General features: G+C 38.0%; 2 protein-coding genes across 2 annotated transcripts; both read left to right on the plus strand.

The window, feature by feature from the left end:
• The first annotated feature begins 632 nt into the window (after positions 1–632).
• Positions 633–1,557, plus strand: LOC103505394 (thyrostimulin beta-5 subunit-like). Its single transcript, XM_026820738.1, has 2 exons — positions 633–818; positions 1,313–1,557. Exons 1-2 carry the CDS (start codon positions 633–635, stop codon positions 1,541–1,543), a joined length of 417 nt encoding a protein of 138 aa, XP_026676539.1. The 3' UTR covers positions 1,544–1,557.
• Positions 1,558–6,960: 5,403 nt separating this feature from the next.
• LOC103505387 (thyrostimulin beta-5 subunit-like) lies at positions 6,961–26,377 on the plus strand. The gene is made up of 3 exons (XM_008469717.3): positions 6,961–7,078; positions 25,209–25,395; positions 25,883–26,377. The coding sequence occupies exons 1-3, from the start codon at positions 7,020–7,022 to the stop codon at positions 26,111–26,113; spliced, it is 477 nt and encodes a 158-aa protein (XP_008467939.1). The 5' UTR covers positions 6,961–7,019; the 3' UTR covers positions 26,114–26,377.
• The last annotated feature ends 222 nt before the right edge of the window (positions 26,378–26,599 follow it).

Here is a 26,599-nt window from a genome sequence, read left to right on the forward strand (position 1 = left end):
AAAAAAGGGGCCTGAACCTATTTAGAGTGTTTACACCCTGAGTGAAACGGATTTTCTAATTCGGAATATTGTTAAAAATTGATCTCAAAAATAGTGGTGTCTATATCTCCATTATTTATCAAGATGTGTGAAATACTCTTTTTTCTGTTTTGGCGATATGCCAGGCAATCACCCTAGTTGGGGCTGATTGAGAGGCTGACGAAAAACGACCCCGTCTGAACACGGGAAAAGGCAAGGAAGAAGAAAAATGATTAAAATGAAAAACATTTGACCTTTGGGTCACCCGCCTTTTCCCCTGTTTCCAGTATGCTCCAATCCACCATCGCGTTTATGCTGCTCCTGTTCAGTTTCTAACTTTGTTTTCAAAGTGAGACCCTTGGTTCTAGTGGAACAAAATGAAATACCTTTGGGTCACACATAATGAAAAAAACTTCAAAGGTAGAAACACACGTGAGCTCACGTGACGTAATAATAGTGTGGCTGTCCTGAACGAAATTACCTACAATATTTGAAAATTTTGAACTACATTTTTCTGACTCACCCACTCACCATGACCTCAGGTGACGTGTCATGATGGGAGTGTGTTTCTACCTTAAGTCATACATATTCCGGCCTTTTTCCCTGTTTTCAGTATGCTCCAATCCACCATCGGTTTCACGCTGCTCCTCTTCAGTTACTGTGCCGCTAACCAGGACATTACATTGGACTGCCACCGACGCGTCTACAAGTACAGGGTGTCTCAGACCGACAGTCTGGGGCGGAAATGTTGGGATGACATTGAGGTCTTGTCCTGTTGGGGACGATGCGATTCGAATGAGGTAAGTTGGAAGTATGAAACTTGATAGAATTGTGATTCAGATGAGAGAAACTCGAGTACTTGTGACTAAAAATGAGATAATTTTGAAGATTTGTGACTCCAAATGAGGTAATTTGGAGATTTGCGAATCAAAATGAGGAAAGTTTAAAATGTAAATATTAGTTGTCACTCAAATGAGGTAAATTTGAACTTCAGTTGTGATTCGGAAATATCCACTGACGCTGACGGTAAGATCTTTGTAGAATTCAAAAAGAAGGCCCCAAATTCGACCCAAACCCAAAAGTTTTTCCGAACCATTAAAAAAGAGCCAGGGCCGTCTTTATTGAGCCCCCCCCCTCGAGCTTCATTTTTCTCCTTTACCATAGGCCAGACCCCAAAAATTTGGAGCATCCCCAACCGGTCAATTAGTGTTTGGACTTTGGACTCTCGACCCCCCTCGACAAAATCCTGGCCCTAAAAAGAGCTCGATTTGCCCTCCCCCTCTTTTGTCCCCAGACATCAGACTGGAGGTTCCCATACAAGCGATCCCACCATCCGGTGTGCCAACACGGGGCGCGGGCCCTCAAAGTGGTCATTCTGAACAACTGTGAAGAGAACGTGGAACAGGGAACTGAAGTGTACCGATATTTGGAGGCGCTGTCCTGTAAATGTTCTGTGTGTAAGTCGTCTGAGGCGAGTTGTGAAGGACTGCGCTATTCCAGCTATAACTCCCTGAATATGATCTAAATCTCTATAATCATCTACGATATGGGGGGGGGGGGGGGGGGGGGATAGGTTTTAGGTATGGTTATATTATGTGGGATAAAGATAGGTAGGTATAGATGTGGTGGGTATTAGGGATAAGCATAGGTGGATGAGACAGGAGGGTAGGGTAAATGAGAAGGGTGGGGGAAAAATCGGGGAAGGAGTATGGAAGGTAGGAAGGACCGTGGATGAAATTGGTGAAGGGAACTACGTGGATGAAAATGGTGAATTACAGAGATAGATAACTACCTAGTTTACCTACATTTGTCATAGAAATAGAGCAAAGCAAGCATAGATGGACATTAAACTCCAAAGTCATTGACGGATCTCAATATTTTGGATTGTCCAAAATAAAATCCATGTTGACTCATAAGAGTCATAGCTCATAATCATCATCATTGACATTTAGACAACCGTTATCTGTCCACTGCTGGACAAAGGTCTCTTCTTCTTCTTCTTCTTCTTCTTCTTCTTCTTCCTCCTCCTCCAATGGAGCATAATTTTCCAGGTATCGCGTTGCTGATAATGCTTTTGTTTAGCTGAACAAAACGGTCTATTTTTGATCAATATTCGTATTGTCTATAGTTATTGAACATATTCAACCCTTTGCCAAAGTTTCATGCAGAAAAAGTTAGTGCAAAATTGAATAATGCTGTACCTATTTTAAGCCCAAACTATGCAGTGATGGCTGCGATGGCATTTTTATTTAATCCAGTTTTAATCCGTTCCAGAGCGATAAAGAATTCTGAAATTCAACAATGCACCTAGACATAATGTAGATAATATGTTTATGTACCCACCTACCAGTTATGTTTATGACTAGGGAAGTAGGGAAATGTAAAAACATCGGGGGCTTTATTTTCGCGCGAATACCCTGAAAAATGCATAGGAAAAAACTTCATGGGAAGAAATGGGACAGGAAAAACTGGGGGAAATTTTTTTATTGTTTACATTATGTTTACTTTAGGTATACTTTTGTTTACACAGCCCAACGACTAGTAAAAAATATAATACTATAGTTGCTCAAGACTTATGATTGAATTTTGCCATTTGTCAGGGCGACTTCAGTCTACTACTTGAGAAAACAATGTAAGAACCTACTGAAATAGATTTAATTCCTACGAGGATTATTCTTAAAATGAAGGCTCTATCGAAAGCAAAGTATTTGCCTGCGTAGGGTCCTTCAAAACAAACATTGGAATTTTCTCACCAGGATTGTTGTTTTTTCAAGGAATATTCATCCTGGCCGAAGGTTATGAAAGTTCATGTGGCTGAAAGTGTCCCCACTCGATCCCTGAAAGATGTATGTAGGTATTTTCTTACAGTGGAGTGTCGTTAGGTTTTCAAAAGGAGAAGCTATCAACAAAGTCTTCAATAAACTTACGAGGATTAACAAGAGAATTTCATACAGTCACCCTTTCAGTTACTTTCCACGCTGAACGGTTCTGTTCGTAGTATCTATATCTGTACGTTAGGTCTATTTATGTTAGTGAGAAAGATGTAGTTCAAATTTTCCCATATTAATATTGTAATTTCGTTCAGGACAGCCACACTACCATCACGTTACGTCACGTGACGTGACGTGACGTAGTGTGTTTCTACCTTTATACGTAGGACCTCATTAGCACCCACAATCAGAGAACGAAAATGTCAGTCTACTACTTGAGAAAACAATGTAAGAACCTACTGAAATAGATTTAATTCCTACGAGGATTATTCTTAAAATGAAGGCTCTATCGAAAGCAAAGTATTTGCCTGCGTAGGGTCCTTCAAAACAAACATTGGAATTTTCTCACCAGGATTGTTGTTTTTTCAAGGAATATTTATCCTGGCTGAAGGTTATGAAAGTTCATGTGGCTGAAAGTGTCCCCACTCGGTCCCTGAAGGATGTATGTAGGTATTTTCTTACAGTGGAGTGTCGTTAGTTTTCAAAAGGAGAAGCTATAATCCCAAGAATTTGTACAGTACTCCGATCTGCTGGTAGGCAGTATTAGAAAAGTCTCTTTTTAGTCCGTCCTTCCTTTATTATTACTAATAATAAAAGGTATAGTGGACGGACTATTGTATTCGCTTCGGTGTCTGTCTGTCTGTCCGTCAGTCTGTCTGTCTGTCTGTCTGTCTGTCCCCATAGAAGGACTTATCCAAACCTGGTCGACCTATATATCAAATTAAAGGTCTTTTTACCAGGAACACGAAAATGGTGGTGCAAATTTTGTCCAGAAAACCATAAAGCCAAAAAACAAAAAAAAAAAAACTGTTTTTTGGGGGATTTTTTCGTGCTCGAGTGTCAACCACGCACGACGTTGCTTAGTTGAGTGATCCGTGGGGAAATAATGAATTTAACATCATAAATTAGCCGGCTCACTTGAAACTTGAAAGTAAACAATGGCATAACGCCCAGTTGTTGTTGCTGTTTTTTTTTTTTACATCTCAGAGACAGATTTTATCAATAAATCTTATGAACTCCTGCTATCCTTTGTCAAGTATGCAATACGCTCGACACATCAAAGAGTGCTAAAGTGCTGCTAGTCTAATGTTGCACTAGAATCACTAGATGGATAGACAGAGGGAATGCTCACCTGAGGTTAAAAAAGCACCACCGCACTTCTGGTGGCAACAAAAAAGTGGTCCCTCTCTCACTGGGAATAATTTGCTTACTGAAATTCAACATCGATCGATGTCGACTGAACCGTCCACACTGCCTCGATAACATAGATTCACCTCGTCGGTCGATATCGATCGACGGCCGTTCGACGATGTTTGGACACACCTTTAGAGTTCTTAGTATGTCCCTCAACAAGAGACAATGCTTCCCAAAATCAGTTCACTCACTCACTCCGATGGCGTATTAGGGATATGTGAATCCCGTGCCGACCAGACTGCTTGCCTCCAAAGAACTCTATGTTGTGTCAACTCCTCCCAGTCGTTCAGTCCCCATCTGTTGCATAGTCTCTTCATCTCGTTGATCCAGCAGCTACGTGGTCTCCCTGGTAAACGTTTGCCTTGATGTGGTGTGTTGGTGAAGATCTTCCACACGGCTCTGTTTTTGTCTATTCTCATCAGGTGACCAAGTCATCGTAGTCTGTTAGTGTTCATGGTGGCTACTTAGGTATCTACCTACATAATTAATTATAAATAATTTTCGAAATTCCCACACTACCTACGTAAATCTTTGAACCTCTACTCGTATGTACCTACACCTACCTACGTAAACAATATTGTTTTTTTTTTCGAGGTTTTTTGATGTGTTAAGTATGAAATTAATTTTAAAAGAAATATTGTTTCCTGTAATGGAAAATCACGGGAAAATCCTGGATCTCCTGCAGAGCGAACTAATTTGACGCATTACGTGCCTACCTACCTCCTAACCTACTTTCTTACATGTAATACATATTTAGGGAAGAGAGGTGATTGAGCTCATGGAATTTTGGGAAACTTCATGGAGGAACAAAGAAGTAAGAGCTACATAGGTACTTAATACATTGGTACCTAGGTATTTTACAAGTACAGTTACATAATTACGTATAATGTACGAGAAAAATAATTATATTGAGAAAATAAATTTTATTCGTAATGCCGATAAGGGGTATTTTACAATTTTGGTGGCCTTGTTTGAAAAAATGCAATGTTTAGGTACTTATACGGACAATAGATACCCTTGAAAATAAGGAAAGTAAAAATATGCACATAAATTTATTAGGTACCTATGAAATTTTCCGTTTCGTATTATCATACCTACTGACTGGACAATTGATGTTTAGATACCTACTTATTACCTATGTAGGTATATTCTACTCTGAGGAGAGGGATAGGCACATCTTCTAACTGAATCTAACTCCTTCGGTTGATTTGACATCTCCACTATTTTTGCTGTGCACATTGCATAATCAACTAGTTTTTAGGCGGCCATAAAAAAAGCAATAACCCAAAGTTGTATTTTTGGGCTACCTATCATCTGGATATAATTATGTAGGTGTTTTGTTCTCTAAATCAATCGTTCTCTACTAGCATAACGAGACAAATTTTGAAATTTTAGTATTGTCTATTGATTTTTTTTTAGCTACCTACAACCCCTTTAGGGATGACCTATTAGTTTCTGACGAAAGTCACAACTCTATTTTTACCAATCATGAGTAGAAAGCTTTTACTAGAAAGCTTTGAGGTTATCCATAATTAAGTATTTTTATACACTCCCTGTGGCGCATAAGAAACGAAGAGGTTCCAGTGTTATGAAAAATCTCTGACGAAGGGAGGCATTTTCTTTGAGGGTAGGTAAGATAAAAATAATAGTAGAATAAAAAATACGTGAGGTAGGTACATATATGTAGTTCAAAATTTCATCTTCAGAGGAACCTGATCTATGAAGGAGAGAAAAACCTGCCGAATCGGTTCGTGTAGAGCTGCAAAGATACACAAGCGTGCTTACTAGAACTTGGCCTGGCGCACTGCAGTGTGATCGGATTGTGTTACTCAAACCAATTATTTTGAACTAACCATCTTTCGTTTTTTGAAGAATGCTGAAAATGTTGGTGATGGTGAGTGATTTCAGATAAGATCTGAAGAAAAGACGGAGGGTTGAAAACGCTCTGAGTTAGGGTAAGTTTTGTAATCTGTAGGTATTTCGTCACTGGTGTAAATTACCTACTTACCTACAAACATTGTGGTATAATTCCATCGCTTTCCGCCTCCGCACCTACCTACCAAACATTGTCTTCCTACCAAAAATATTTCTTGTTTGTTTATATTTATAATTATTTTTATTTTTCCTTTCTTGGATTTTCCTTAGATCTTCTTTGCAAACCCACCCCTAAAAAAAAAAAAAAAAAAAAAAATCTGAAAGACACAAGTTTCAGATTTAAGTAAAAAATCTGAAATTCAACAGAACCAAACCTCATTAGCAGTAGGTAAAAATTTGTTTGATTATCAGTAGATACCTACTCGATATGTTGTTTTTGGTTCTGTTGTTGTTGGACACAACGCCAATTAAAATTATGTTCGAGTGTGTACGATATGTGTACTGAGAAATAACATATCCTTGCCACCACCACACATTTGGGTTTTCCTGGGACGAACCAAAAATAAAGATGAACATGAGTTTCGGTATTATTGTACAAATAAAAATATTCCCGAAATTCTGTTGAACCTGGTACCTACCTACCCAAATCTGTAAATATCTTTACGTATAGGTATATGAATCTTAAGCATACAATGTTGTACTGGAACCAGTCCAGTACAACCTGTTTTCAAATCCTGCACACTGCAGAACGCAAGAGTTCTTGCAAGTCAGATGATAATGCAAATTGCAAATCAGAACAGAACTACATACCAAAATATTTACCACAGATTTTGACATGCGTCTTGGCAATAGTCCGAAATCTTGGTTTATAAGTACCTTGAGACTTGAGACCTTGTTTATAATGTAGAGGCATTGAAAATAGTTACAAAATGGACGTATAAAATGTCGCCGCGAAGTTATTGGTCAATAAACACTTCAAGGAAAACAGGGAGAAAAACAAGGTAAGTATTACCTACCCAGGTAAAAATCTCATTATATGTAGGTACCTATATTTACGGCTTTCATTTGGCTTTAAATACTTAAACAGCGAAAAATTAAATAATAAACTCTTTGTTGTTCAAAATTCATAAGCACAAACTCCGCCGTCCAGCACAAAATCTAATTAGATCCAGTCAAATGGCTAGTTTTATAGGAATAAATGAATAGCTAGGTAAGATAGTGCATCGTGTTCACTGATAGTTCAAAAAGTAGGTACATCTAGGTACCTACCTACTGATTTTTATTGTATCTAGGGATAAACTAAATTTAAATTTTTTGTAGTTACCTACAAGTCATTCAACCAAATGAAAATTTAATTAAATCCAGTCAAATGGCTAGTTTTATAGGAATAAATGAATAGCTAGGTAAGATAGTGCATCGTGTTCACTGATAGTTCAAAAAAAGTAGGTACATCTAGGTACCTACCTACTGATTCTTATTGTTTAATGCGTATCTAGGGATAAACTAAATTGACAATTTTTGTGGTTACCTACACGTCATTCAACCGAATGAAAATCTGAAGAATTCGAAAGAAAGAAATTGAAAAAGCATGGTTTTAGTTTTACATTAACATCTTCTAGGCTAGGTTATCATCCTGCGATATTATGTAACCACGATCTTTGCAGATACTCATATTCATGTAAATGTAAATAATTATGTAACGTATTATGAAACATTTTGCTATGTATTGTGAACAATTTTTCCGTCGTAGTTTATAAAGAAAAAATTTTCATTCAAATTGGGAAAATTTCGTCTGGGATGATTTTATTCCCGAAGGAATCTGTAGGAGTAAAAAGTGGTCCGGCACACCGGGAACTTACCAGGGGTACTGCATCGTACGAAACTTTGGACTTTTTGGTTCCGTTTGATTTGGGAACAAGGGGTTCATGTTCATCTGACAATCCCATGATGAGGGTGACGAAATGACCGGCGAAATAATTAATCAAACGAACAAAACAGCACTAATCACTTTAACAAACGTAACATGAAAATAATAACAAAACACCAATACAGAACCTTACTAGAAGGGGGAAAAAATAACTAAAAAAATAAAGAAATATGCTTAGAATTTTCCACTTAAACAACTAAATAACAAAATATAAATACTAAAAATTGAAATAAACAGAAATTAATCAACTTAAACCGTTCTTCACATGGTTTTACTTGTGTTCAGAGGACTTGTGTTATATAATCAAGTTGAATCGTAAGGGTCTCGTGAACTCGTGACTATAATATTCGATACTTCTAACTATCGATACGTATAAATCGATGTATCGTTCTTGTGGTAGTACTGTAGAAATGACCCCTCTGATTACTATGGCTTTGCTATGAACGATAATAATAGATATGATAGCTATGTACGTATGATAACTAGGTATAATTTATTTATTTGCTCGTTCATATCGCATTATGGCGGCTGATAGAGTAGGTACCTAATTATTCAAGAACTATTGCAATACGTACGGTTTCGCTTTAGCTTTCCTTTATTTAAAATCATACATTGTTTTCATTGGGTAAATTCGGTCAGAAATTTTCCGCCCCGACCGGTATTGAACCCGGTACCTGCGGATTGTGAGTCAATGTGCTTTACCAGGTGGCTACATAGTCGGAAACCCCTCTTATTCTTTTTTCTTTCCCTGTCGACGTCATTGAAGAATATAACCATGAATTTGTTGACTTCCGTGTCTTTGCTTATTAGTAATTATTTTATTATTACATATTTCATTTTATTTAAAGGTAATCTTCTCCTGTCTCCTCTACCATTCCTTATAACTTATAACCTGTGTAATATACCTGTGGTCAACCTGTAACCTACAGAAAAAGAGTCAGGAGTCGAAGGAATCCAAAATCTACAACTGATTATGATCACAAGCAGAGACGCCCAGCGTGCCCAGCCCGACAGATCGGAGCACAGTGGAGACGCCCAGCCTGCTCAACCCGCCAGATCGAAACACAACAGAGACGCCCAGCAACCGGCGAAATAATTAATCAAACGAACAAAACAGCACTAATCACTTTAACAAACGTAACATGAAAATAATAACAAAACACCAATACAGTACATAGAACCTTGCTAGAAGGTGGAAAAAAATAACTAAAAAATAAAGAAATATGCTTAGAATTTTCCACTTAAACAACTAAATAACAAAATATAAACACTAAAAATTGAAATAAACAGAAATTAATCAACTTAAACCGTTCTTCACATGGTTTTACTTGTGTTCGGAGGACTTGTGTTATATAATCAAGTTGAATCGTAAGGGTCTCGTGAACTCGTGACTATAATATTCGATACTTCTAACTATCGATACGTATAAATCGATGTATCGTTCTTGTGGTAGTACTGTAGAAATGACCCCTCTGATTACTATGGCTTTGCTATGTACGATAATAATAGATATGATAGCTATGTACGTATGATAACTAGGTATAATTTATTTATTTGCTTGTTCATATCGCATTATGGCGGCTGATAGAGTAGGTATCTAATTATTCAAGAACTATTTCAATACGTACGGTTTTGCTTTAGCTTTCCTTTATTAAAAATCATACATTGTTTTCATTGGGTAAATTCGGTCAGAAATTTTCCGCCCCGACCGGTATTGAACCCGGTACCTGCGGATTGTGAGTCAATGTGCTTTACCACGTGCCTACATAGTCGGAAACCCCTCTTATTCTTTTTTCTTTCCCTGTCGACGTCATTCAAGAATATAACCATGAATTTGTTGACTTCCATGTCTTTGCTTATTAGTAATTATTTTATTATTGTTCTTATAATATAAGATTACATATTTCATTTTATTTTTAGGTAACCTTCTCCTGTCTCCTCTACCATTCCTTATAACTTATAACCTGTGTAATATACCTGTGGTCAAACTGTAACCTACAGAAAAAGAGTCAGGAGTCGAAGGAATCCAAAATCATCAGCTGACTATGATCACAGTGAACCGTTCTCAAACCGGTTTGAACCCAAAAATAATCGAAACCATCAAGAGGGTGGGAATGTCGGAAACACCAAAAAGAAATTGTGTCAAAAGAGATTTATTTTTGGACAGGGATTAGAGAGAGATTTCAGGGAACCTGTTTTTAAAAATGTCTTCTTCTGCCATCAGAAGGGCTCAAAATCCCAAAGGGATAGAAAGACCGAACGACCCATACCTAATAAAATACATCTTAGTTAAAACGATGTATGGAAATCGATAACTCGCTAGTTTTGATAATCGATTTCCCTCAAAACCGATTATTCTAATTCATAAAATGTTTACGTTATATAACATGTTGAAGACGGAGTGAGAGAGCAAGAGGTTTTCATTTCATGTTCTCTCTCACTCATTTCAGTCTCTGATATTGTGTTTCACGTCTCCTATAAGAATGCTTTTACAGCTGTAAATAACTAATTACAGGGTCAAGTTTGTGCAAGAGAGTGACTACATGGGCCCCCCCTTTTAGTTGAATGCGTCAATTAGTGTCTCTAATATCCCTGTACTCCCTATATACAAAGGATTGAAGGGGAATCCCCTATTATCACTTCTCATTTCTTCCACTTTTTCAGAATTTCCAGTGGTCCGTTGTTCGGTGACAGCACGTTGAATGGTCTATTAGTTCAAAATGAATCACTGTTTAGTTGAATGCGTCAATTAGTGTCTCTAATATCCCTGTACTCCCTATATACAAAGGATTGAAGGGGAATCCCCTATTATCACTTCTTATTCCTTCCACTTTTTCAGAATTTCATTCTTCCATGGAAAAAGGAAAGCTGAGGCGAATTTTCCTTACGGGAGACACTTTCGGAAACCGGTTCCCGAAACTGAATAAATCGAAATTGCACCAAACCACAGAAAATCTAAGATGGCTCGCCACTCGCCACCGGAATCAGTTCCGTTTCCGAAATTTCCCCGAAAGGAAAATCTGTTTCCCCATGTTTTCTGTAGAAGGGAGTGGATATTTACCAGTAAGCGGGAAAGGGGAATTCAAGTCATTCGTAGAAGCAAATCATCCTTTAGGGCTGTTTAGCCCCTACACCTAAGCCTCAGATTGTGCTTTTTGTGTATGATAGCACGATGAATGGTCTATAACCTATAACGGAACCGATTCCCGAAATTCAAGTCATGGCTCCCATCTCCTATACCGTACCCTGTATACCAACTTTACCACAAGACTCCCCTCGCTCGGTACTTGGTACTCGGCGCCGTGGGAACACTAAAGTTCGTGGCGCGCCGAGCAGGCGCGTGTAGGCTTGTGTAGGTGCGTACAGGCGCGTTCGTTCCCATAATATACACCATTCCACATGCTTTTGCCGAGCACCGGTCTGGGCCGACCGCTGCGCTAGCAGAACGAAATTCTAAAAAAAGAAGTGGAAGAAATAAGAAATGACTAATTTTATTCAAGTCATGTCTCTCACCTAATACCGTACCCTGTATACCAACTTTACCACAATATTCCCCTTGCTTGGTACTTGGTACTCCGGATGATCTTCGGCTCTAGTCGTCAAACATCGGGCTAGGTCACGATCACTCGGATGAAGGTTGCCATTGAATTTGGTGTAGCTCTAGCTCTAACCCAACACATGGACAGACTTGGTTCGCAAATCCCCATGATGAATGGATACCTAGCTAGGTACCTATAACTATAAGTAATCTCGATACAATAGTAATAAAGTAATGAATGAATGAATGAGTATCGTAGAGAAGTAATTATCTACCTATTACTGTTAGGTGTCAATATATGAACTTAATAACATAATTACCTATAAGCTAGTAATAAATTATTCTTTGAGGTGTGTACTATCAATCATTCATTTAACCTATCGATTTGGTGTAGCTCTAGCTCTAACCCAACACATGGACAGACTTGGTTCGCAAATCCCCATGATGAATGGATACCTAGCTAGGTACCTAGGTATAACCATAAGTTTAGTAATCTCGATACAATAGTAATAAAGTAATGAATGAATGAATGAATGAATGAGTATTGTAGAGAAGTAATTATCTACCTATTACTGTTAGGTGTCAATATATGAACTTAATAACATAATTACCTATAAGTTAGTAATAAATTATTCTTGGAGGTGTGTACGATCAATCATTCATTTAACCTGTCTGAAGGTTGCCATTGAATTTGGTGTAGCTCTAGCTCTAACCCAACACATGGACAGACTTGGTTCGCAAATCCCCATGATGAATGGATACTTAGCTAGGTACCTAGGTATAACTATAAGTAATCTCGATACAATAGTAATAAAGTAATGAATGAATGAATAAATGAGTATCGTAGAGAAGTAATTATCTACCTATTATTGTTAGGTGTCAATATATGAACTTAATAACATAATTACCTATAAGTTAGTAATAAATTATTCTTGGAGGTGTGTACTATCAATCATTCATTTAACCTGTCGAGTTTTACTCAATCAATTACCGATGCTAATGATCTCTATTTTTCCATAATTAATTTGTCTGATTGGTAAATCAACAATCTGCACGGCTAGGCTGAAGACAGAGTAGAGCGGAAAACATAGAGGAAGAAGAAATAGTTTTTTTTTTTATATATATATATACCTACTCATTTTTTTTTCTTTTTCTTCTATCCCCCATTCTTCTTCTTTTCAATTAACAACTCAGCTCGGAGGGTCCGGCTTGTCGCCTGTGACATCTTGAAGTTCACTCACGTTGTACCTTAGGGTCTTGAAAAGTACAAGTCCATGTTCCATACCTCCTACACCAGTACAACCCTCTCCACATCTATACCTCCCTCACATACATCCATTCACACCTCCTTTCCAAAGCTGTCCAACAGTTTCCCTTCTTTACTCCCCCTTTTCAAACGAAGATTTCTCCTCTTAGGAAGCCTCAAATGAAATTTTAAGCATTTCTATTGCAATCAGCGTGTTTCGAACTTCCTTTATAAGCGAAGTAAAAAAAAAGTGGTTGAGCCCCATTATGAGATAGCTGTTTGCATAGTTGACATAATTGTTCCATCAATCCATTTGATTGGACATAAATTTAATCAATAGATAAGGAAATGAGGGTATTTATCTGTATCTTTCTTTGAACTTTGTTGTTTTCTATCCCATCGTCTCCCTCCCACTTTCCTTTAGAATGAAATAGTTACATCTTGCTTAAACCATCCAATAGAATTCTGGATGAAACTGAAAATACCTTCAATTACAGAAATCTTCTGCCATTAGATAATAGGAGGGAGCTAAGGACGTGGAAAAATGGTGTTTGTAGGTATAGGAATTCGAAAATACGTGCTGTACTTTCTAACTGACATGCCGCTTGAGAGATAAATTTCGGGACCTTTGCTATACAACTATGTTGAACATGACTCCCTCTTGTCCCAGCATAACATGTATAGTGCGGGGTGCAGGCTGTTACAAAATAGGTACTAAAATTCGCTCATTCAGTGTATAACAATAATGGAATAGGACGAATGTAGGTAGTTAACTTTTACAACGTTAATGTGTGATTGTGACATGCGACAGTTGAAACGCCTAATGGACAAAAAACATATCCTGCTTTTAGACTTACACCTAAATTTCCAATGAAAACATCACTCGACCATGTGGAGATTGGAGTGGTTTCCATTCTTTCCGAAGCCTTTCCGAGGAATGGAAATCATGCCACAAATTAAACAAACATTGTCAGGCGTCGTTAATACATAAATGTCCCAATGTAAATATACATAATATACATATTATATGTTTGTATATTATGTAGGTATAGGTACCGGAACGGGCTGTAGTAGGAAGAGGTAGGTATATGTAATAGATAGGTATCTATAAAATCAAATGTATGTAGATAGCTAGGTATGGAATAATATGGGTTTCGTAGAAAACTGATGCATTCGTTCATTGTTGACTTTTGGCTATACATAGAATTCAATTTGTAAAACAAAGCAATTTTGTGGTTTAGAGTGGGGCTTCTATCGAGTTTGATTAAATTGAAAACGGACATTGTTCGTCATATGCCTTCATAGATTTATTTAGTGCGCCCACCACTAGTCTATCTAAATTGGAGTTTTGTTAAAACTAGAATGAAGAAGGAAAATTTAGTGCGCCCACCACTGGTCTATCTAAATTGGAGTTTTGTTAAAACTAGAATGAAGAAGGAAGAGACTGTAATGGAATTGAATTGACATTTAAATATTTACATGATATGTTCATGTAAGTGGTTCCTGGTAAGTTTCCAGATGAGCAGGCTTTTGTTAGGTTGATACTGCGGTTAACCACGACAGGATTTACATCAATGTTTAACATAACAATACTTAGACTTTGTTTGTTGCCATAAGTGCCCACTGTTTATGTGCAAACTAACCAATTTAAGCTCTCTATCAAACACAAATCGTAAGTTTCCAGATGAGCAGGCTTTTGTTAGGTTGATACTGCGGTTAACCACGACAGGATTTACATCAATGTTTAACATAACAATACTCTTACCGTCGTATGTATGACTTAAGACGAACACGACAAATTACACAGTGATAGATACCACAGGGACTTTTTTTTTCGTCAGCAAAAACCTGATAAATTTCCAAATTTCCGGGCCTCTCTGTAGGTACCATTACAGGAAAAGAGGGGGAGCCTATTATGATATGATTCCTTATCTATTTTTCATTAACTTTCATGTTCACTACATTTATTTTTCCACGTCACATACACCTAGATTTTTCTTTTTTGCTGAATTGTTTTTTTTTCGTCAGCAAAAACCTGATAAATTTCCAAATTTCCGGGCCTCTCTGTACCATTACAGGAAAAGAGGGGAAGCCTATTATGATATGATTCCTTATCTATTTTTCATTAACTTTCATGTTCACTACATTTATTTTTCCACGTCACATACACCTAGATTTTTCTTTTTTGCTGAATTGGCAATAAAAACCTCCATAGGTACCTGCCTATAGTTCACAACATATTTCATACAAATTTCCCCCGCCCTTGCAAAATATGTACTTATCTATTTTTCATTAACTTTCATGTTCACTACATTTATTTTTCCACGTCACATACACCTAGATTTTTCTTTTTTGCTGAATTGGCAATAAAAACCTCCATAGGTACCTGCCTATAGTTCACAACATATTTCATACAAATTTCCCCCGCCCTTGCAAAATATTTACGTAAACGTCACAATATGTAGGCGTTCGAGGTGAGCTCACACGTTTTATTTTCCTAAAAAAAAGTCAGAACGATGTTAAATAGATTGAAAATAATGTGTGCGTAGCTGTTTTGTGTTTACTTTCCTCCCGTAGAACTATTTCGTTTTACAAAGGACCAAGAAATGTGGAAAATAAAAGGTTTTTTTCGATTTCTGAAAAATTCAATTTTTTGACTTACTCACCTTTTGATCTAGGTGTGCGCTATGTACACTTTGGTTTGTAAACCTTTTGGTTTAACCTTCCCTGAATCAGAGGGCCATGTCTCCATCGGACTGAAAGGCACTCCTAACCTATCGAGTTTTACTCAATCAATTACCGATGCTAATGATCTCCATTTTTACATGGTTTTACTTACTTGAGATCTCTGTTTGTTTGTTCCATAATTAATTTGTCTGATTGGTAAATCAACAATCTGTACGGCTAGGCTGAAGACAGAGTGGAGCGGAAAACATAGAGGAAGAAGAAATAGGTTTTTTTTTATATATATACCTACCTACTCATTTTTTTTCTTTTTCTTCTATCCCCCATTCTTCTTCTTTTCAATTAACAACTCAACTCGGAGGGTCCGGCTTGTCGCCTGTGACATCTTGAAGTTCACTCACGTTGTACCCTAGGGTCTTGAAAAGTACAAGTCCATGTTACCTCCTACACCTCCAATAAAATTCCCTCCCAATCTATACCTACCTCCCAATCTATACCTACCTCTCAATCTATACCTCCCTCCCATAAGTCCCATTCAAACCTCCCTCCCAAAGCTATCCAACAGTTTCCCCTTCTTTACTCCCCCCCAGAAATCCGTGCCTCCTTTTCATTCTTTCCCAATGTGTCTCCATAAATAAGTGTCAACCTTAGCTTTCAAACCTCCTTGAGGAAGAAGTAGAGGGAGGGGGAGGGAGGGAGAAAGAGGGAGAGAGAGAGATCAGTAGGACATGGACAGCATTATTAGTTGATAAATGGAGTTCTTGACAGCAGTGGGAATCGAATAAAGATCTTCGGAAGCTTTAGTTAAAGGAAACACGTATGTTTGGGTGATGGGCTGTTGGGTGGGTGCTAGATTATAATATTAAGTAGGTATGTATAGTATAGGTAATCATACCTAGATTGAGAGGTAGGTAATCATACCTAGGTAAATAGGTAGGTAACTACCATGTATTAGAAAATAGGATGGAGTTTTACTTACATGTATTTAAATATTGTACCTATACGTAATTGGTGTTACCTATACTATAGGAAGAATACTAGTAGGTACAAGTACATTGAATGACTTTCATTTTGCTTGAAATTCTTGGAAAGGTACTACATATAGTGCCTATACGAGCATTTCTCGTTTACCTATCGCACACCTAGAACAAAATGTGAGTAACTCAAAATTTTCGAAAAATGCGATTTTAACTGATTCCAGCAATTCAAATACGCGCGCTTTTTCTGTGAAGATCCCATGAAAAAAAAAACTCAAGTGTTCCCCATTAGAGAGCACTTGCTTCGGTTTTGCACGAATTTTTTGTTGATTTTCTAACAGCGTAATGCGGGAGCATCTTTAGATCCTATTTTACTTAAAAAAAAAAAAAAAAAAAAAAATCACTGGTCCATGTCATTGGTAGGTAGTTATGAAGCAAGTGTCAAGAGGCATTTCAAGTGGTCGCCTAGAAATACTTTAGCTATGCAATGTGCCTCTACCTACCTATAAAATTTTGAATACCTACACGTACATAGGTACTCTTATGTATACCTACTATGTACTGTACTACCTACATAGATACAGTGTGACATCTATACAAAATAATAATAATAATAATAATAATAATAATAGACTCTTGAGTGGAAGGTAACCACTAGGCGAGGTTAACGCCGGAGGCGTTTTCTACCCTCCGGCGTTACCTTAGTTAGGTAGTTATTTTGTGTCCTTTAGGTGTCCTTTAGGTTGTCCTTAGGTGTGTGTCCTTTAGGTTCTTGTTACGACTTCATGAAAGTATGTAATAGTTCGCATCAATTCATCATCAATTGAAAACCCTGCTCCCCATCGTAAACCTTACCACCTACATTACTCAATGTTAAGATCATTAAACAAACAAAGGTCGATGGAATTCATCATCAGTACCTATTAATACACTTACTATTCCTATACCTATATGAGCATTTATGTACTTTGTACATAGTTTAAGCATTATCACAGCTTCCTGGATACCCCACCAGACAGGGGGGAATCTTACCCCGAATTCAGACAATTCTCAACGAGACATCAGGGATTGTGTGTTTAATAAACGGAACCTAAGTAGAGGTATGTCCTCTCTAGGAACGTAAGTAGAGGTATGTCCTCTCTAGGAACGTAGAGGTATACCTACATGAAGAATGATATTATTCAATTTCCATAGAATTCTCGATGTTGAAGGAGACACTTGTTATGTTTAAGGATTCGTCTAGAATTAGGGGCTTCCACGAGTCAAACACATTTGGGAGAAATGGAAAAATTGAAAGTGCCCTAACTACATACCTATCTGTATTCGAATGTTTGAACAAAATATTTTCCTTGATTACATAAGCAGTGTCCCAGGTTCTTAAGACCTGGAACACGGATACTTACAAATCTTTTTACTCAGGTACTTTATTGTCCATACAAAGTTGTTGAGTTCACCCCGAAATAAAAACACCGAGAAAGAAAAATCGACACAGCCGGGAATTGTACCCGTGACCTCTGGTTTGCAAGTCCAATTGCACCCACTCGGCCTCAGAGGCTGAGGAGAAACTACATACATACCTAATCATTATAATGTAGGAATCTTTCCAATCTATTGGTAGGTACCTACATACCTGATGCATTTGAGTGCATGATGTTTATCTGCATAGGTGCATATTAGGTACATACCTACATAAATACATAAATTCTGTCGTTCTTTTGAGATTCCCCTCTTATGTAATACCCGGAAACCCTCTCCAAACATTGACACAGTATTCTGGACTCATCTCCCAATCTCCCATTGATTACACAGAACAATAACACGGTGACACTTCTATTGAGGTATAGGTACCTACCTATCTTCCAGGTACACTTCAGATGTAGGAAGGTACCTATGATAATATAGGTTAGAAGAACACAGATAAATTGATTGCAAAGCAAATTTTAGAATTAATAGAAGGGTTCGATGAAAAAAGGGGCCTGAACCTATTTAGAGTGTTTAGACAACATAATACTTCGAATTATTATGAACAAACATAGAAGATATAGTACTAAATTATTATATAAAGAATTTGATGTGTTCAATATTACACAGATATATTTATACAAAATACTTTATTTTATAAACAAAAGAGAAATAAACAACACATTAAATAGAACAAATAATATTACCAGACATAATGGATCTACACCTTTATACAATATTAAAAAAGAAACAGTAAGAAGACATTTTATATACCTAGCGCCCAAGCTTTTAAATATATTACCAATTACACTAACTCAAATACCAAAAATTTTGATAAAAAGATGCCTTGTACCACTATTGAATGAATATATCAAAACAGAAGAATATAATCAAGTATTAAGGAGCGCGGTAGCGCTCCGCCCCGCCAAGTCAAGAAAGTTTGACCGCGCTACTAGAGATATTATACGCACAGAACAATAACACGGTGACACTTCTATTGAGGTAGGTTCTACCTATATCTTCCAGGTACACTTCAGATGTAGGAAGGTACCTATTATGATGATGTAGGTTAGAAGAACACAGATAAATTGATTGCAAAGCAAACTTTAGAATTAATAGAAGGGTTTGATGAAAAAAGGGGCCTGAACCTATTTAGAGTGTTTACACCCTGAGTGAAACGGATTTTCTAATTCGGAATATTGTTAAAAATTGATCTCAAAAATAGTGGTGTCTATATCTCCATTATTTATCAAGATGTGTGAAATACTCTTTTTTCTGTTTTGGCGATATGCCAGGTAGGTATGCCAAGAAAGCAAGCCAGACGTTCCGGGAATGAACCTGTTGAGGGTAAACGAAATCTGTCAAGGATAGAATTCGCCCCTCAAAAGAGTTGAATCCGCGACCTAGAAAATACCTCCTCCCAATAAATATGCATTTTTCAAAGGAAATCTCTTACCTCTTTTTAAAATCAAAACTCAATTTTCGTGTTTTGGGCCCTTTTTTAGTAAAACCCCTTCAACTGATGAGGACCGAAAGGAAGGTTTTCTTTTCTGATTGGAATTCGACAATGAATAATGTCTTTTGACGATGTTTGTCAAAGATTAATACGTTTCAAAGCATCAACTGAGAGGGGGGGGGGGGGGGGGGGATAGGTATGAGGTATGGGTGGGTATATTATGTGGGATAAAGATAGGTAGGTAGATGTGGTGGGTATTAGGGATAAGCATAGGTGGATGAGACAGGGGGGTAGGGAAAGTAAATGAGAAGGGTGGGGGAAAAATAGGGGAAGGAGTATGGAAGGTAGGAAGAACCGTGGATGAAATTGTCGAAGGGAACTACGTGGATGAAATTGGTGAATTACAGCGATAGATAGGTAGTTTACCAGGTACGAGGTATGGGTGTGTGGGATAAAGATAGGTAGGTAGATGTGGTGGGTATTAGGGAAAAGCATAGGTGGATGAGACAGGAGGGTAGGGGAGGTAAATGAGAAGGGTGGGGGAAAAATCGGGGAAGGAGTATGGAAGGTAGGAAGAACCGTGGATGAAATTGGTGAAGGGAACTACGTGGATAGTTTACTTACATTTGTCATAGAAAAAGAGCAAAGCCAGCATAGATGGACATTAAACTCCAAAGTCATTGACGGATCTCAATATTTTGGATTGTCCAAAATAAAATCCATGTTGACTCATAAGAGTCATAGCTCATAATCATCATCATTGACATTTAGACAACCGTTATCTGTCCACTGCTGGACAAAGGTCTCTTCTTCTTCTTCTTCCTCCAATGGAGCATAATATTCCAGGTATCGCGTTGCTGATAATGCTTTTGTTTAGCTGAACAAAACGGTCTATTTTTAATCAATTTTCGTATTGTCCATAGTTATTGAATATTTCCATCCACTTGCCAAAGTTTCATTCAGAAAAAGTTAGTCCAAAATTGAATAATGCTGTACTTATTTTAAGCCCAACTTATTGAATATTTCCATCCACTTGCCAAAGTTTCATTCAGAAAAAGTTAGTCCAAAATTGAATAATGCTGTACTTATTTTAAGCCCAATCTATGCAGTGATGTCTGCACGATGGCATTTTTAGTTAATCCAGTTTTAATCCGTTCCAGAGCGATAAAGAATTCTGAAATTCAACAGTGCACCTAGACATAATGTAGATAATATGTTTATGTACCCACCTACCAGTTATGTTTATGACTAGGGAAGTAGGAAATGTAAAAACATCGGGGGCTTTATTTTCCCGCGAATATCCAGAAAAATGCACAGGAAAAAAACTTTATGGGAAGAAATGGGACAGGAAAAACTGGGGGAAATTTTATTATTGTTTACATTATGTTTACCTTAGGTATATACTTTTGTTTACACAGCCCAAGGACTAGTGAAAAAATATAATACTAGAGTTGCTCAAGACTTATGATTGAATTTTGCCATTTGTCAGGGCGATTTGTTTGGAAAAATGAAATTATGCCATAGTTTTTTTTTTTTTCATTATTTATCCTTACAGACTTTTATTATTATCTATGAGGTAGGTATGTATTTATTTAATATTTATTTTTTTGAAAGTTTTAGGACCTTCCTATTTGCTTACCTACTGTAAAGACTGTAAAGTGGGTACATAATTATGTAGCTAGGTAGTAAGAATTAAGAGAATTAAATTTCTATGTCATAGACATAACAGACTCCATGCCATTGGTAGGTAGGTAACTAGGTACCCAGTAGGTACCTACATGAACTATGAAAATGAATCTCACTGGACTCCATATTTCATTGGGTAAATAGGAAATTATTTCAGGTGATCGCCTGGAAATACTTTAGCTATGCAATGTGCCTTACTCTTACTACCTATAAACTTTTAAGTAGACGTACTATTATGTACTGTACCAGATAATTATCTGGTACGTATTATGTACCTAGGCTGTACTATGTAGATAGGTACGGGTAGGTACAGTGTAACATACTACAATCTTCATGAATATACATAAACAAATAGGTAGGTCCAATTATCCGAATATCTTCATACCTACCTAGGTAGTTAATCTCATTCAAGATACCCACCCTCCTTCCAATTTCCTGTCCTTTAGGTATAATAGTAGTAGCCTACTGCTGGAGTAAAGGGACTTTTCAGTCCTATGCGAGCAGTATAAATAAGCACTATTATTATTATTATTATATGGACATTTCAGTTTGGTAAACCTTTCAATTTGGTTGATAGTTCACTGAAGAAAAGAAATTATTACCTTAAGGTCTTCAACACAGTGAAGGATGGAGAAGACTATAATTATTATGTTAAACTATAAGGGGGGCACGGTTGGTCCAGTGGTAACGCGTTCGTTAGGGGATTTAACGGTTTGTTGAGCTTGGCTTCTGAGGTAATGCTTTGAATTCCCTTACTGAAAGAAGGAGGAGGAGGAGGAGGAGGAGGAGGCATGCTACGACACAGGCCACAAGCGTCTAATGTAGCAGTTGTTCCATTGCTACGAAATAAAAACGGCGGTGGAACACTCATCTTTTGGCAACCAATCATCTGATTTCCAATATGTAGGTACCTATAGGTACTGATCAACTATAAGTGATAGGATAGGTAGGTAGAGGAATCTTCCCTTTCAGAAGGCTAACATCAGAGAGCCACGTCCCCGTCGGACTGAAAGGCACTCAAAGCGCACCCAGAAGAAGAAGAAGAAGAAGAAGAAGAAGAAGAAGAAGAAGAAGAAGAAGAAGAAGAACTCAAAGCGTACCCTCCACTTTGGGAAGCACTGAAATTCTTGCGCTCAGCACGGACCAATAGCGAGCGCTTCGGACTGCTCATGTCGACATTTTCAGCCCTCGAATTTGAAAATTCTGGCGCTAATTAAACTTGCATTTTCTTCGCTCTCGATTCTTCTCGCGCTAAAGTGTTATGTTTTTGTGATACAACTTTTTTGTGAAGCGAGAAAAAAAGTTATCTAACCAACGGACTCGAAGCGTCAACTGTAAGGACCAATAGCGAGCGCTTCGGACTGCTCATGTCGACATTTTCAGCCCTCGAATTTGAAAATTCTGGCGCTAATTAAACTTGCATTTTTCTTCGCTCTCGATTCTTCTCGCGCTAAAGTGTTATGTTTTTGTGATACAACTTTTTTTGTGAAGCGAGAAAAAAGTTATCTAACCAACGGACTCGAAGCGTCAACCGTAACTCATGTTGATGATGATGATGATGATGATGATGATGATGATGATGATGATGATGATGATGATGATGATGATGATGATGATGATGGTGGTGAAGAAGAAGAAGAAGAAGGAGGAGGAGGACTGGAGGAGAAGGAGAAGAAGGAGGAGGAGAAGAAGAAGAAGAAGAAGAAGAAGAAGAAGAAGAAGAAGAAGAAGAAGAAGAAAATTGACGACGAAAGAGAGTAAAAAAATGTCCTGCCTTACGAACCCACGTAATTTAATAAGAAACAAGAGAACAAAGTAAAGGGCGTATTTTTTTCCCTGCCTTTGTGTTATTTCGTTAGGGGATTTAACGGTTTGTTGAGCTTGGCTTCTGAGGTAATGCTTTGAATTCCCTTACTGAAAGAAGGAGGAGGAGGAGGAGAAGGAGAAGAAGAAGAAGAAGAAGAAGAAGAAGAAGAAGAAGAAGAAGGAGGAGGAGGATGAGAAGAAGAAGAAGGAGGAGAAGAAGAAGAAGAAGATGATGATGATGATGATGATGATGATGATGATGATGATGATGATGATGATGAGGAAGAAGAAGGAGGAGGAGGAGGACTGGAGGAGAAGGAGAAGAAGGAGGAGGAGAAGACGAAGGAGGAGGAGGAGAAGAAGAAGAAGAAGAAAATTGACGACGAAAGAGAGTAAAAAAATGTCCTGCCTTACTAACCCACGTAATTTAATAAGAAACAAGAGAACAAAGTAAAGGGCGTATTTTTTCCCCTGCCTTTGTGTTATTAAGGATTTTTCTAACCTCGTTTATCGGAGACTTACCACTTACTTATTACCTTTGTTTCAACCGAGGGAAATGTCAAGCTTTGTCATTCCACTAACCACTAAGAGTGTCAGTATTTATCCAACAGAATTTAACATGGCTAAGGCTAAAACCAGTGTGGACCGGAGAGAAAAGAGCATAGATCTTTTTGCAAGGCTAAAACCAGTAATTTCCAGGCAATGGGTGAAAAAAGGCTTCTAAAGGAAAGCTGATTTATTCAGCTTTTGATCCAACTACCTATTTTATGCATAATTTAGACAATGGGTGAAAAAAGGCTTCTAAAGGAAAGCTGATTTATTCAGCTTTTGATCCAACTACCTATTTTATGCATAATTTACGCTTCTTTTTAATGGCACTAGACTTTCGAAGGATCAATTTAGCTTTGTCCTTTGAACTCATTAGGTAAATAGAGGTTCATGCCAGCCGGGTGATCAGGGTTTTCCATAGGAATATCAACAAAGTCTTCAATAAACTTACGAGGATTAACAAGAGAATTTCATACAGTCACCCTTTCAGTTACTTTCCACGCTGAACGGTTCTCTTCGTAAAGTATCTATATCTGTACGTTAGGTTTATTCATGTTAGTGTGTTTCTACCTTTATATGGGAAATGTCAAGCTTTGTCATTCCACTAACCACTAAGAGTGTCAGTATTTATCCAACAGAATTTAACATGGCTAAGGCTAAAACCAGAGTGCACCGGAGAGAAAAGAGCATAGAGCCAGCCTACTTAGCTTAGTTGGTAGTGCGTCTGCCTTGTAAGCGCTAGGCCGCGGGTTCGATTTCCGCCCGGGGCGGATTTTATCCTGATGGGATAATGTTCGTTCTCGGAACGGCTGGCTTTTTCCTATCCTGTCTTCCTTCTCTCTTCGATTTCGGGACGATAAGACCATAGCAGTTACAGTTTCCTCTGTCAAACCTCTTAAAAAAAAAAAAGAGCATAGATCTTTTTGCTCTCAGCCCAATGCGATTTGAACTCGTCATTTCCCTTTGTCGTTCCTTCCCTCTACCTGCTCTATGTTCTCTGCTCCACACTGTTGTTAGCCTCACATCAGACAGACAGCGATTCGTTGGCAATTTCTCCCTATTGCCCAGTCCTTCATCTCTGTGTAAGTACTGGTGCTGGCGTATTCTAGGTATTGGTTTCTAGTCCTTTTTTCTTTGCTAAAAAATAGCATAGCAATAATAAGCACCATTATTATTGCCCAGTCCTTCATCTCAGTGTAAGTACTGGTGCTGGCGTATTCTAGGTATTGGTTTCTAGTCCTTTTTTCTTTGCTAAAAAATAGCAATGGTTGAGTACGAAGGGCATTCCCTCGTAAACTTTTTGTAGCCATCGAAACCAAATGTCACAGCCCAAAGCAATCACCCTAGTTGGGGCTGATTGAGAGGCTGACGAAAAACGACCCCGTCTGAACACGGGAAAAGGCAAGGAAGAAGAAAAATGATCATAATGAAAAACATTTGACCTTTGGGTCACCCGCCTCTTCCCCTGTTTCCAGTATGCTCCAATCCACCATCGCGTTTATGCTGCTCCTGCTCAGTTACTAACTTTGTTTTCAAAGTGAGACCCTTGGTTCTAGTGGAACAAAATGAAATACCTTTGGGTCACCCATAATGAAAAAACTTCAAAGGTAGAAACACACGTGAGCTCACGTGACGTAATAATAGTGTGGCTGTCCTGAACGAAATTACCTACAATATTTGAAAAATTTGAACTACATTTTTCTGACTCACCATGACCTCAGGTGACGTGTCATGATGGGAGTGTGTTTCTACCTTAAGTCATACAATAAATCATATTCCGGCCTTTTTCCCTGTTTTCAGTATGCTCCAATCCACCATCGGTTTCACGCTGCTCCTGTTCAGTTACTGTGCCGCTAACCAGGACATTACATTGGACTGCCACCGACGCGTCTACAAGTACAGGGTGTCTCAGACCGACAGTCTGGGGCGGAAATGTTGGGATGACATTGAGGTCTTGTCCTGTTGGGGACGATGCGATTCGAATGAGGTAAGTTGGAAGTATGAAACTTGATAGAATTGTGATTCAGATGAGAGAAACTCGAGTACTTGTGACTCAAAATGAGATAATTTTGAAGATTTGTGACTCCAAATGAGGTAATTTGGAGATTTGCGAATCAAAATGAGGAAAGTTTAAAATGTAAATATTAGTTGTCACTCAAATGAGGTAAATTTGAACTTCAGTTGTGATTCGGAAATATCCACTGACGCTGACGGTAAGATCTTTGTAGGATAATTCAAAAAGAAGGACCCAAACCCAAACGTTTTTCCGAACCATTAAAAAAGAGCCAGGGCCGTCTTTATTGAGCCCCCCCCCCTCGAGCTTAATTTTTCTCCTTTATCATAGGCCAGACTCCAAAAATTTGGAGTATCCCCAACCGGTCAATTAGTGTTTGGACTTTGGACTCTCGACCCCCCTCGACAAAATCCTGGCCCTAAAAAGAGCTCGATTTGCCCTCCCCCTCTTTTGTCCCCAGACATCAGACTGGAGGTTCCCATACAAGCGATCCCACCATCCGGTGTGCCAACACGGGGCGCGGGCCCTCAAAGTGGTCATTCTGAACAACTGTGAAGAGAACGTGGAACAGGGAACTGAAGTGTACCGATATTTGGAGGCGCTGTCCTGTAAATGTTCTGTGTGTAAGTCGTCTGAGGCGAGTTGTGAGGGCCTGCGCTATTCCAGCTATAACTCCCTGAATATGATCTAAATCTCTATAATCATCTACGATATCTAAGCTTAGTTACCAAATAATATAGGTATATCTAAAGTTATTAAGTTATATCTAAAGTTATCATTATCGTATTTAGGTATTAGGGAATCTATCGAGAGAAAGGGTTTATATTAGAGTTTATAATCCTAAGTTATAATAATCTGTTATTTTTAGAAATATACTATTTGGAATAACCTAAAAGAAAAGCAAATAGAATAAGAAAAGTAATAATGATTCAAGATCTGTCAAATAAAATGGACCTCCTTTGAATGTGAACTTCAAAACGGTTGACACTTGGGATAAGACTTTTCTAAATGAAATAACTAAATTATTAGCCTAGATTCATAGATTTGAACCATTTCTAAAGAAAAAGGCTGGAAAGGGATTGAAAAAAGGGACTCAACAGGGAACTGAAGTGTACCGATATTTGGAGGCGCTGTCCTGTAAATGTTCTGTGTGTAAGTCGTCTGAGGCGAGTTGTGA

Source organism: Diaphorina citri, unplaced genomic scaffold (assembly GCF_000475195.1).
Source record: "Diaphorina citri unplaced genomic scaffold, Diaci psyllid genome assembly version 1.1 scaffold171, whole genome shotgun sequence".
NCBI classification, from domain to species: Eukaryota; Metazoa; Arthropoda; class Insecta; order Hemiptera; family Psyllidae; genus Diaphorina; species Diaphorina citri.

Coding starts and splice junctions, on each gene's coding strand:
- LOC103505394 (XM_026820738.1), top strand. CDS start 633: ATGCTCCAATCCACCATCGGTTTCACGCTGCTCCTCTTCAGTTACTGT. Junction 819..1,312: donor GACGATGCGATTCGAATGAG/GTAAGTTGGAAG, acceptor TTTTGTCCCCAG/ACATCAGACTGGAGGTTCCC.
- LOC103505387 (XM_008469717.3), top strand. CDS start 7,020: ATGTCGCCGCGAAGTTATTGGTCAATAAACACTTCAAGGAAAACAGGG. Junction 7,079..25,208: donor AAAACAGGGAGAAAAACAAG/GTAAGTATTACC, acceptor CCCTGTTTTCAG/TATGCTCCAATCCACCATCG. Junction 25,396..25,882: donor GACGATGCGATTCGAATGAG/GTAAGTTGGAAG, acceptor TTTTGTCCCCAG/ACATCAGACTGGAGGTTCCC.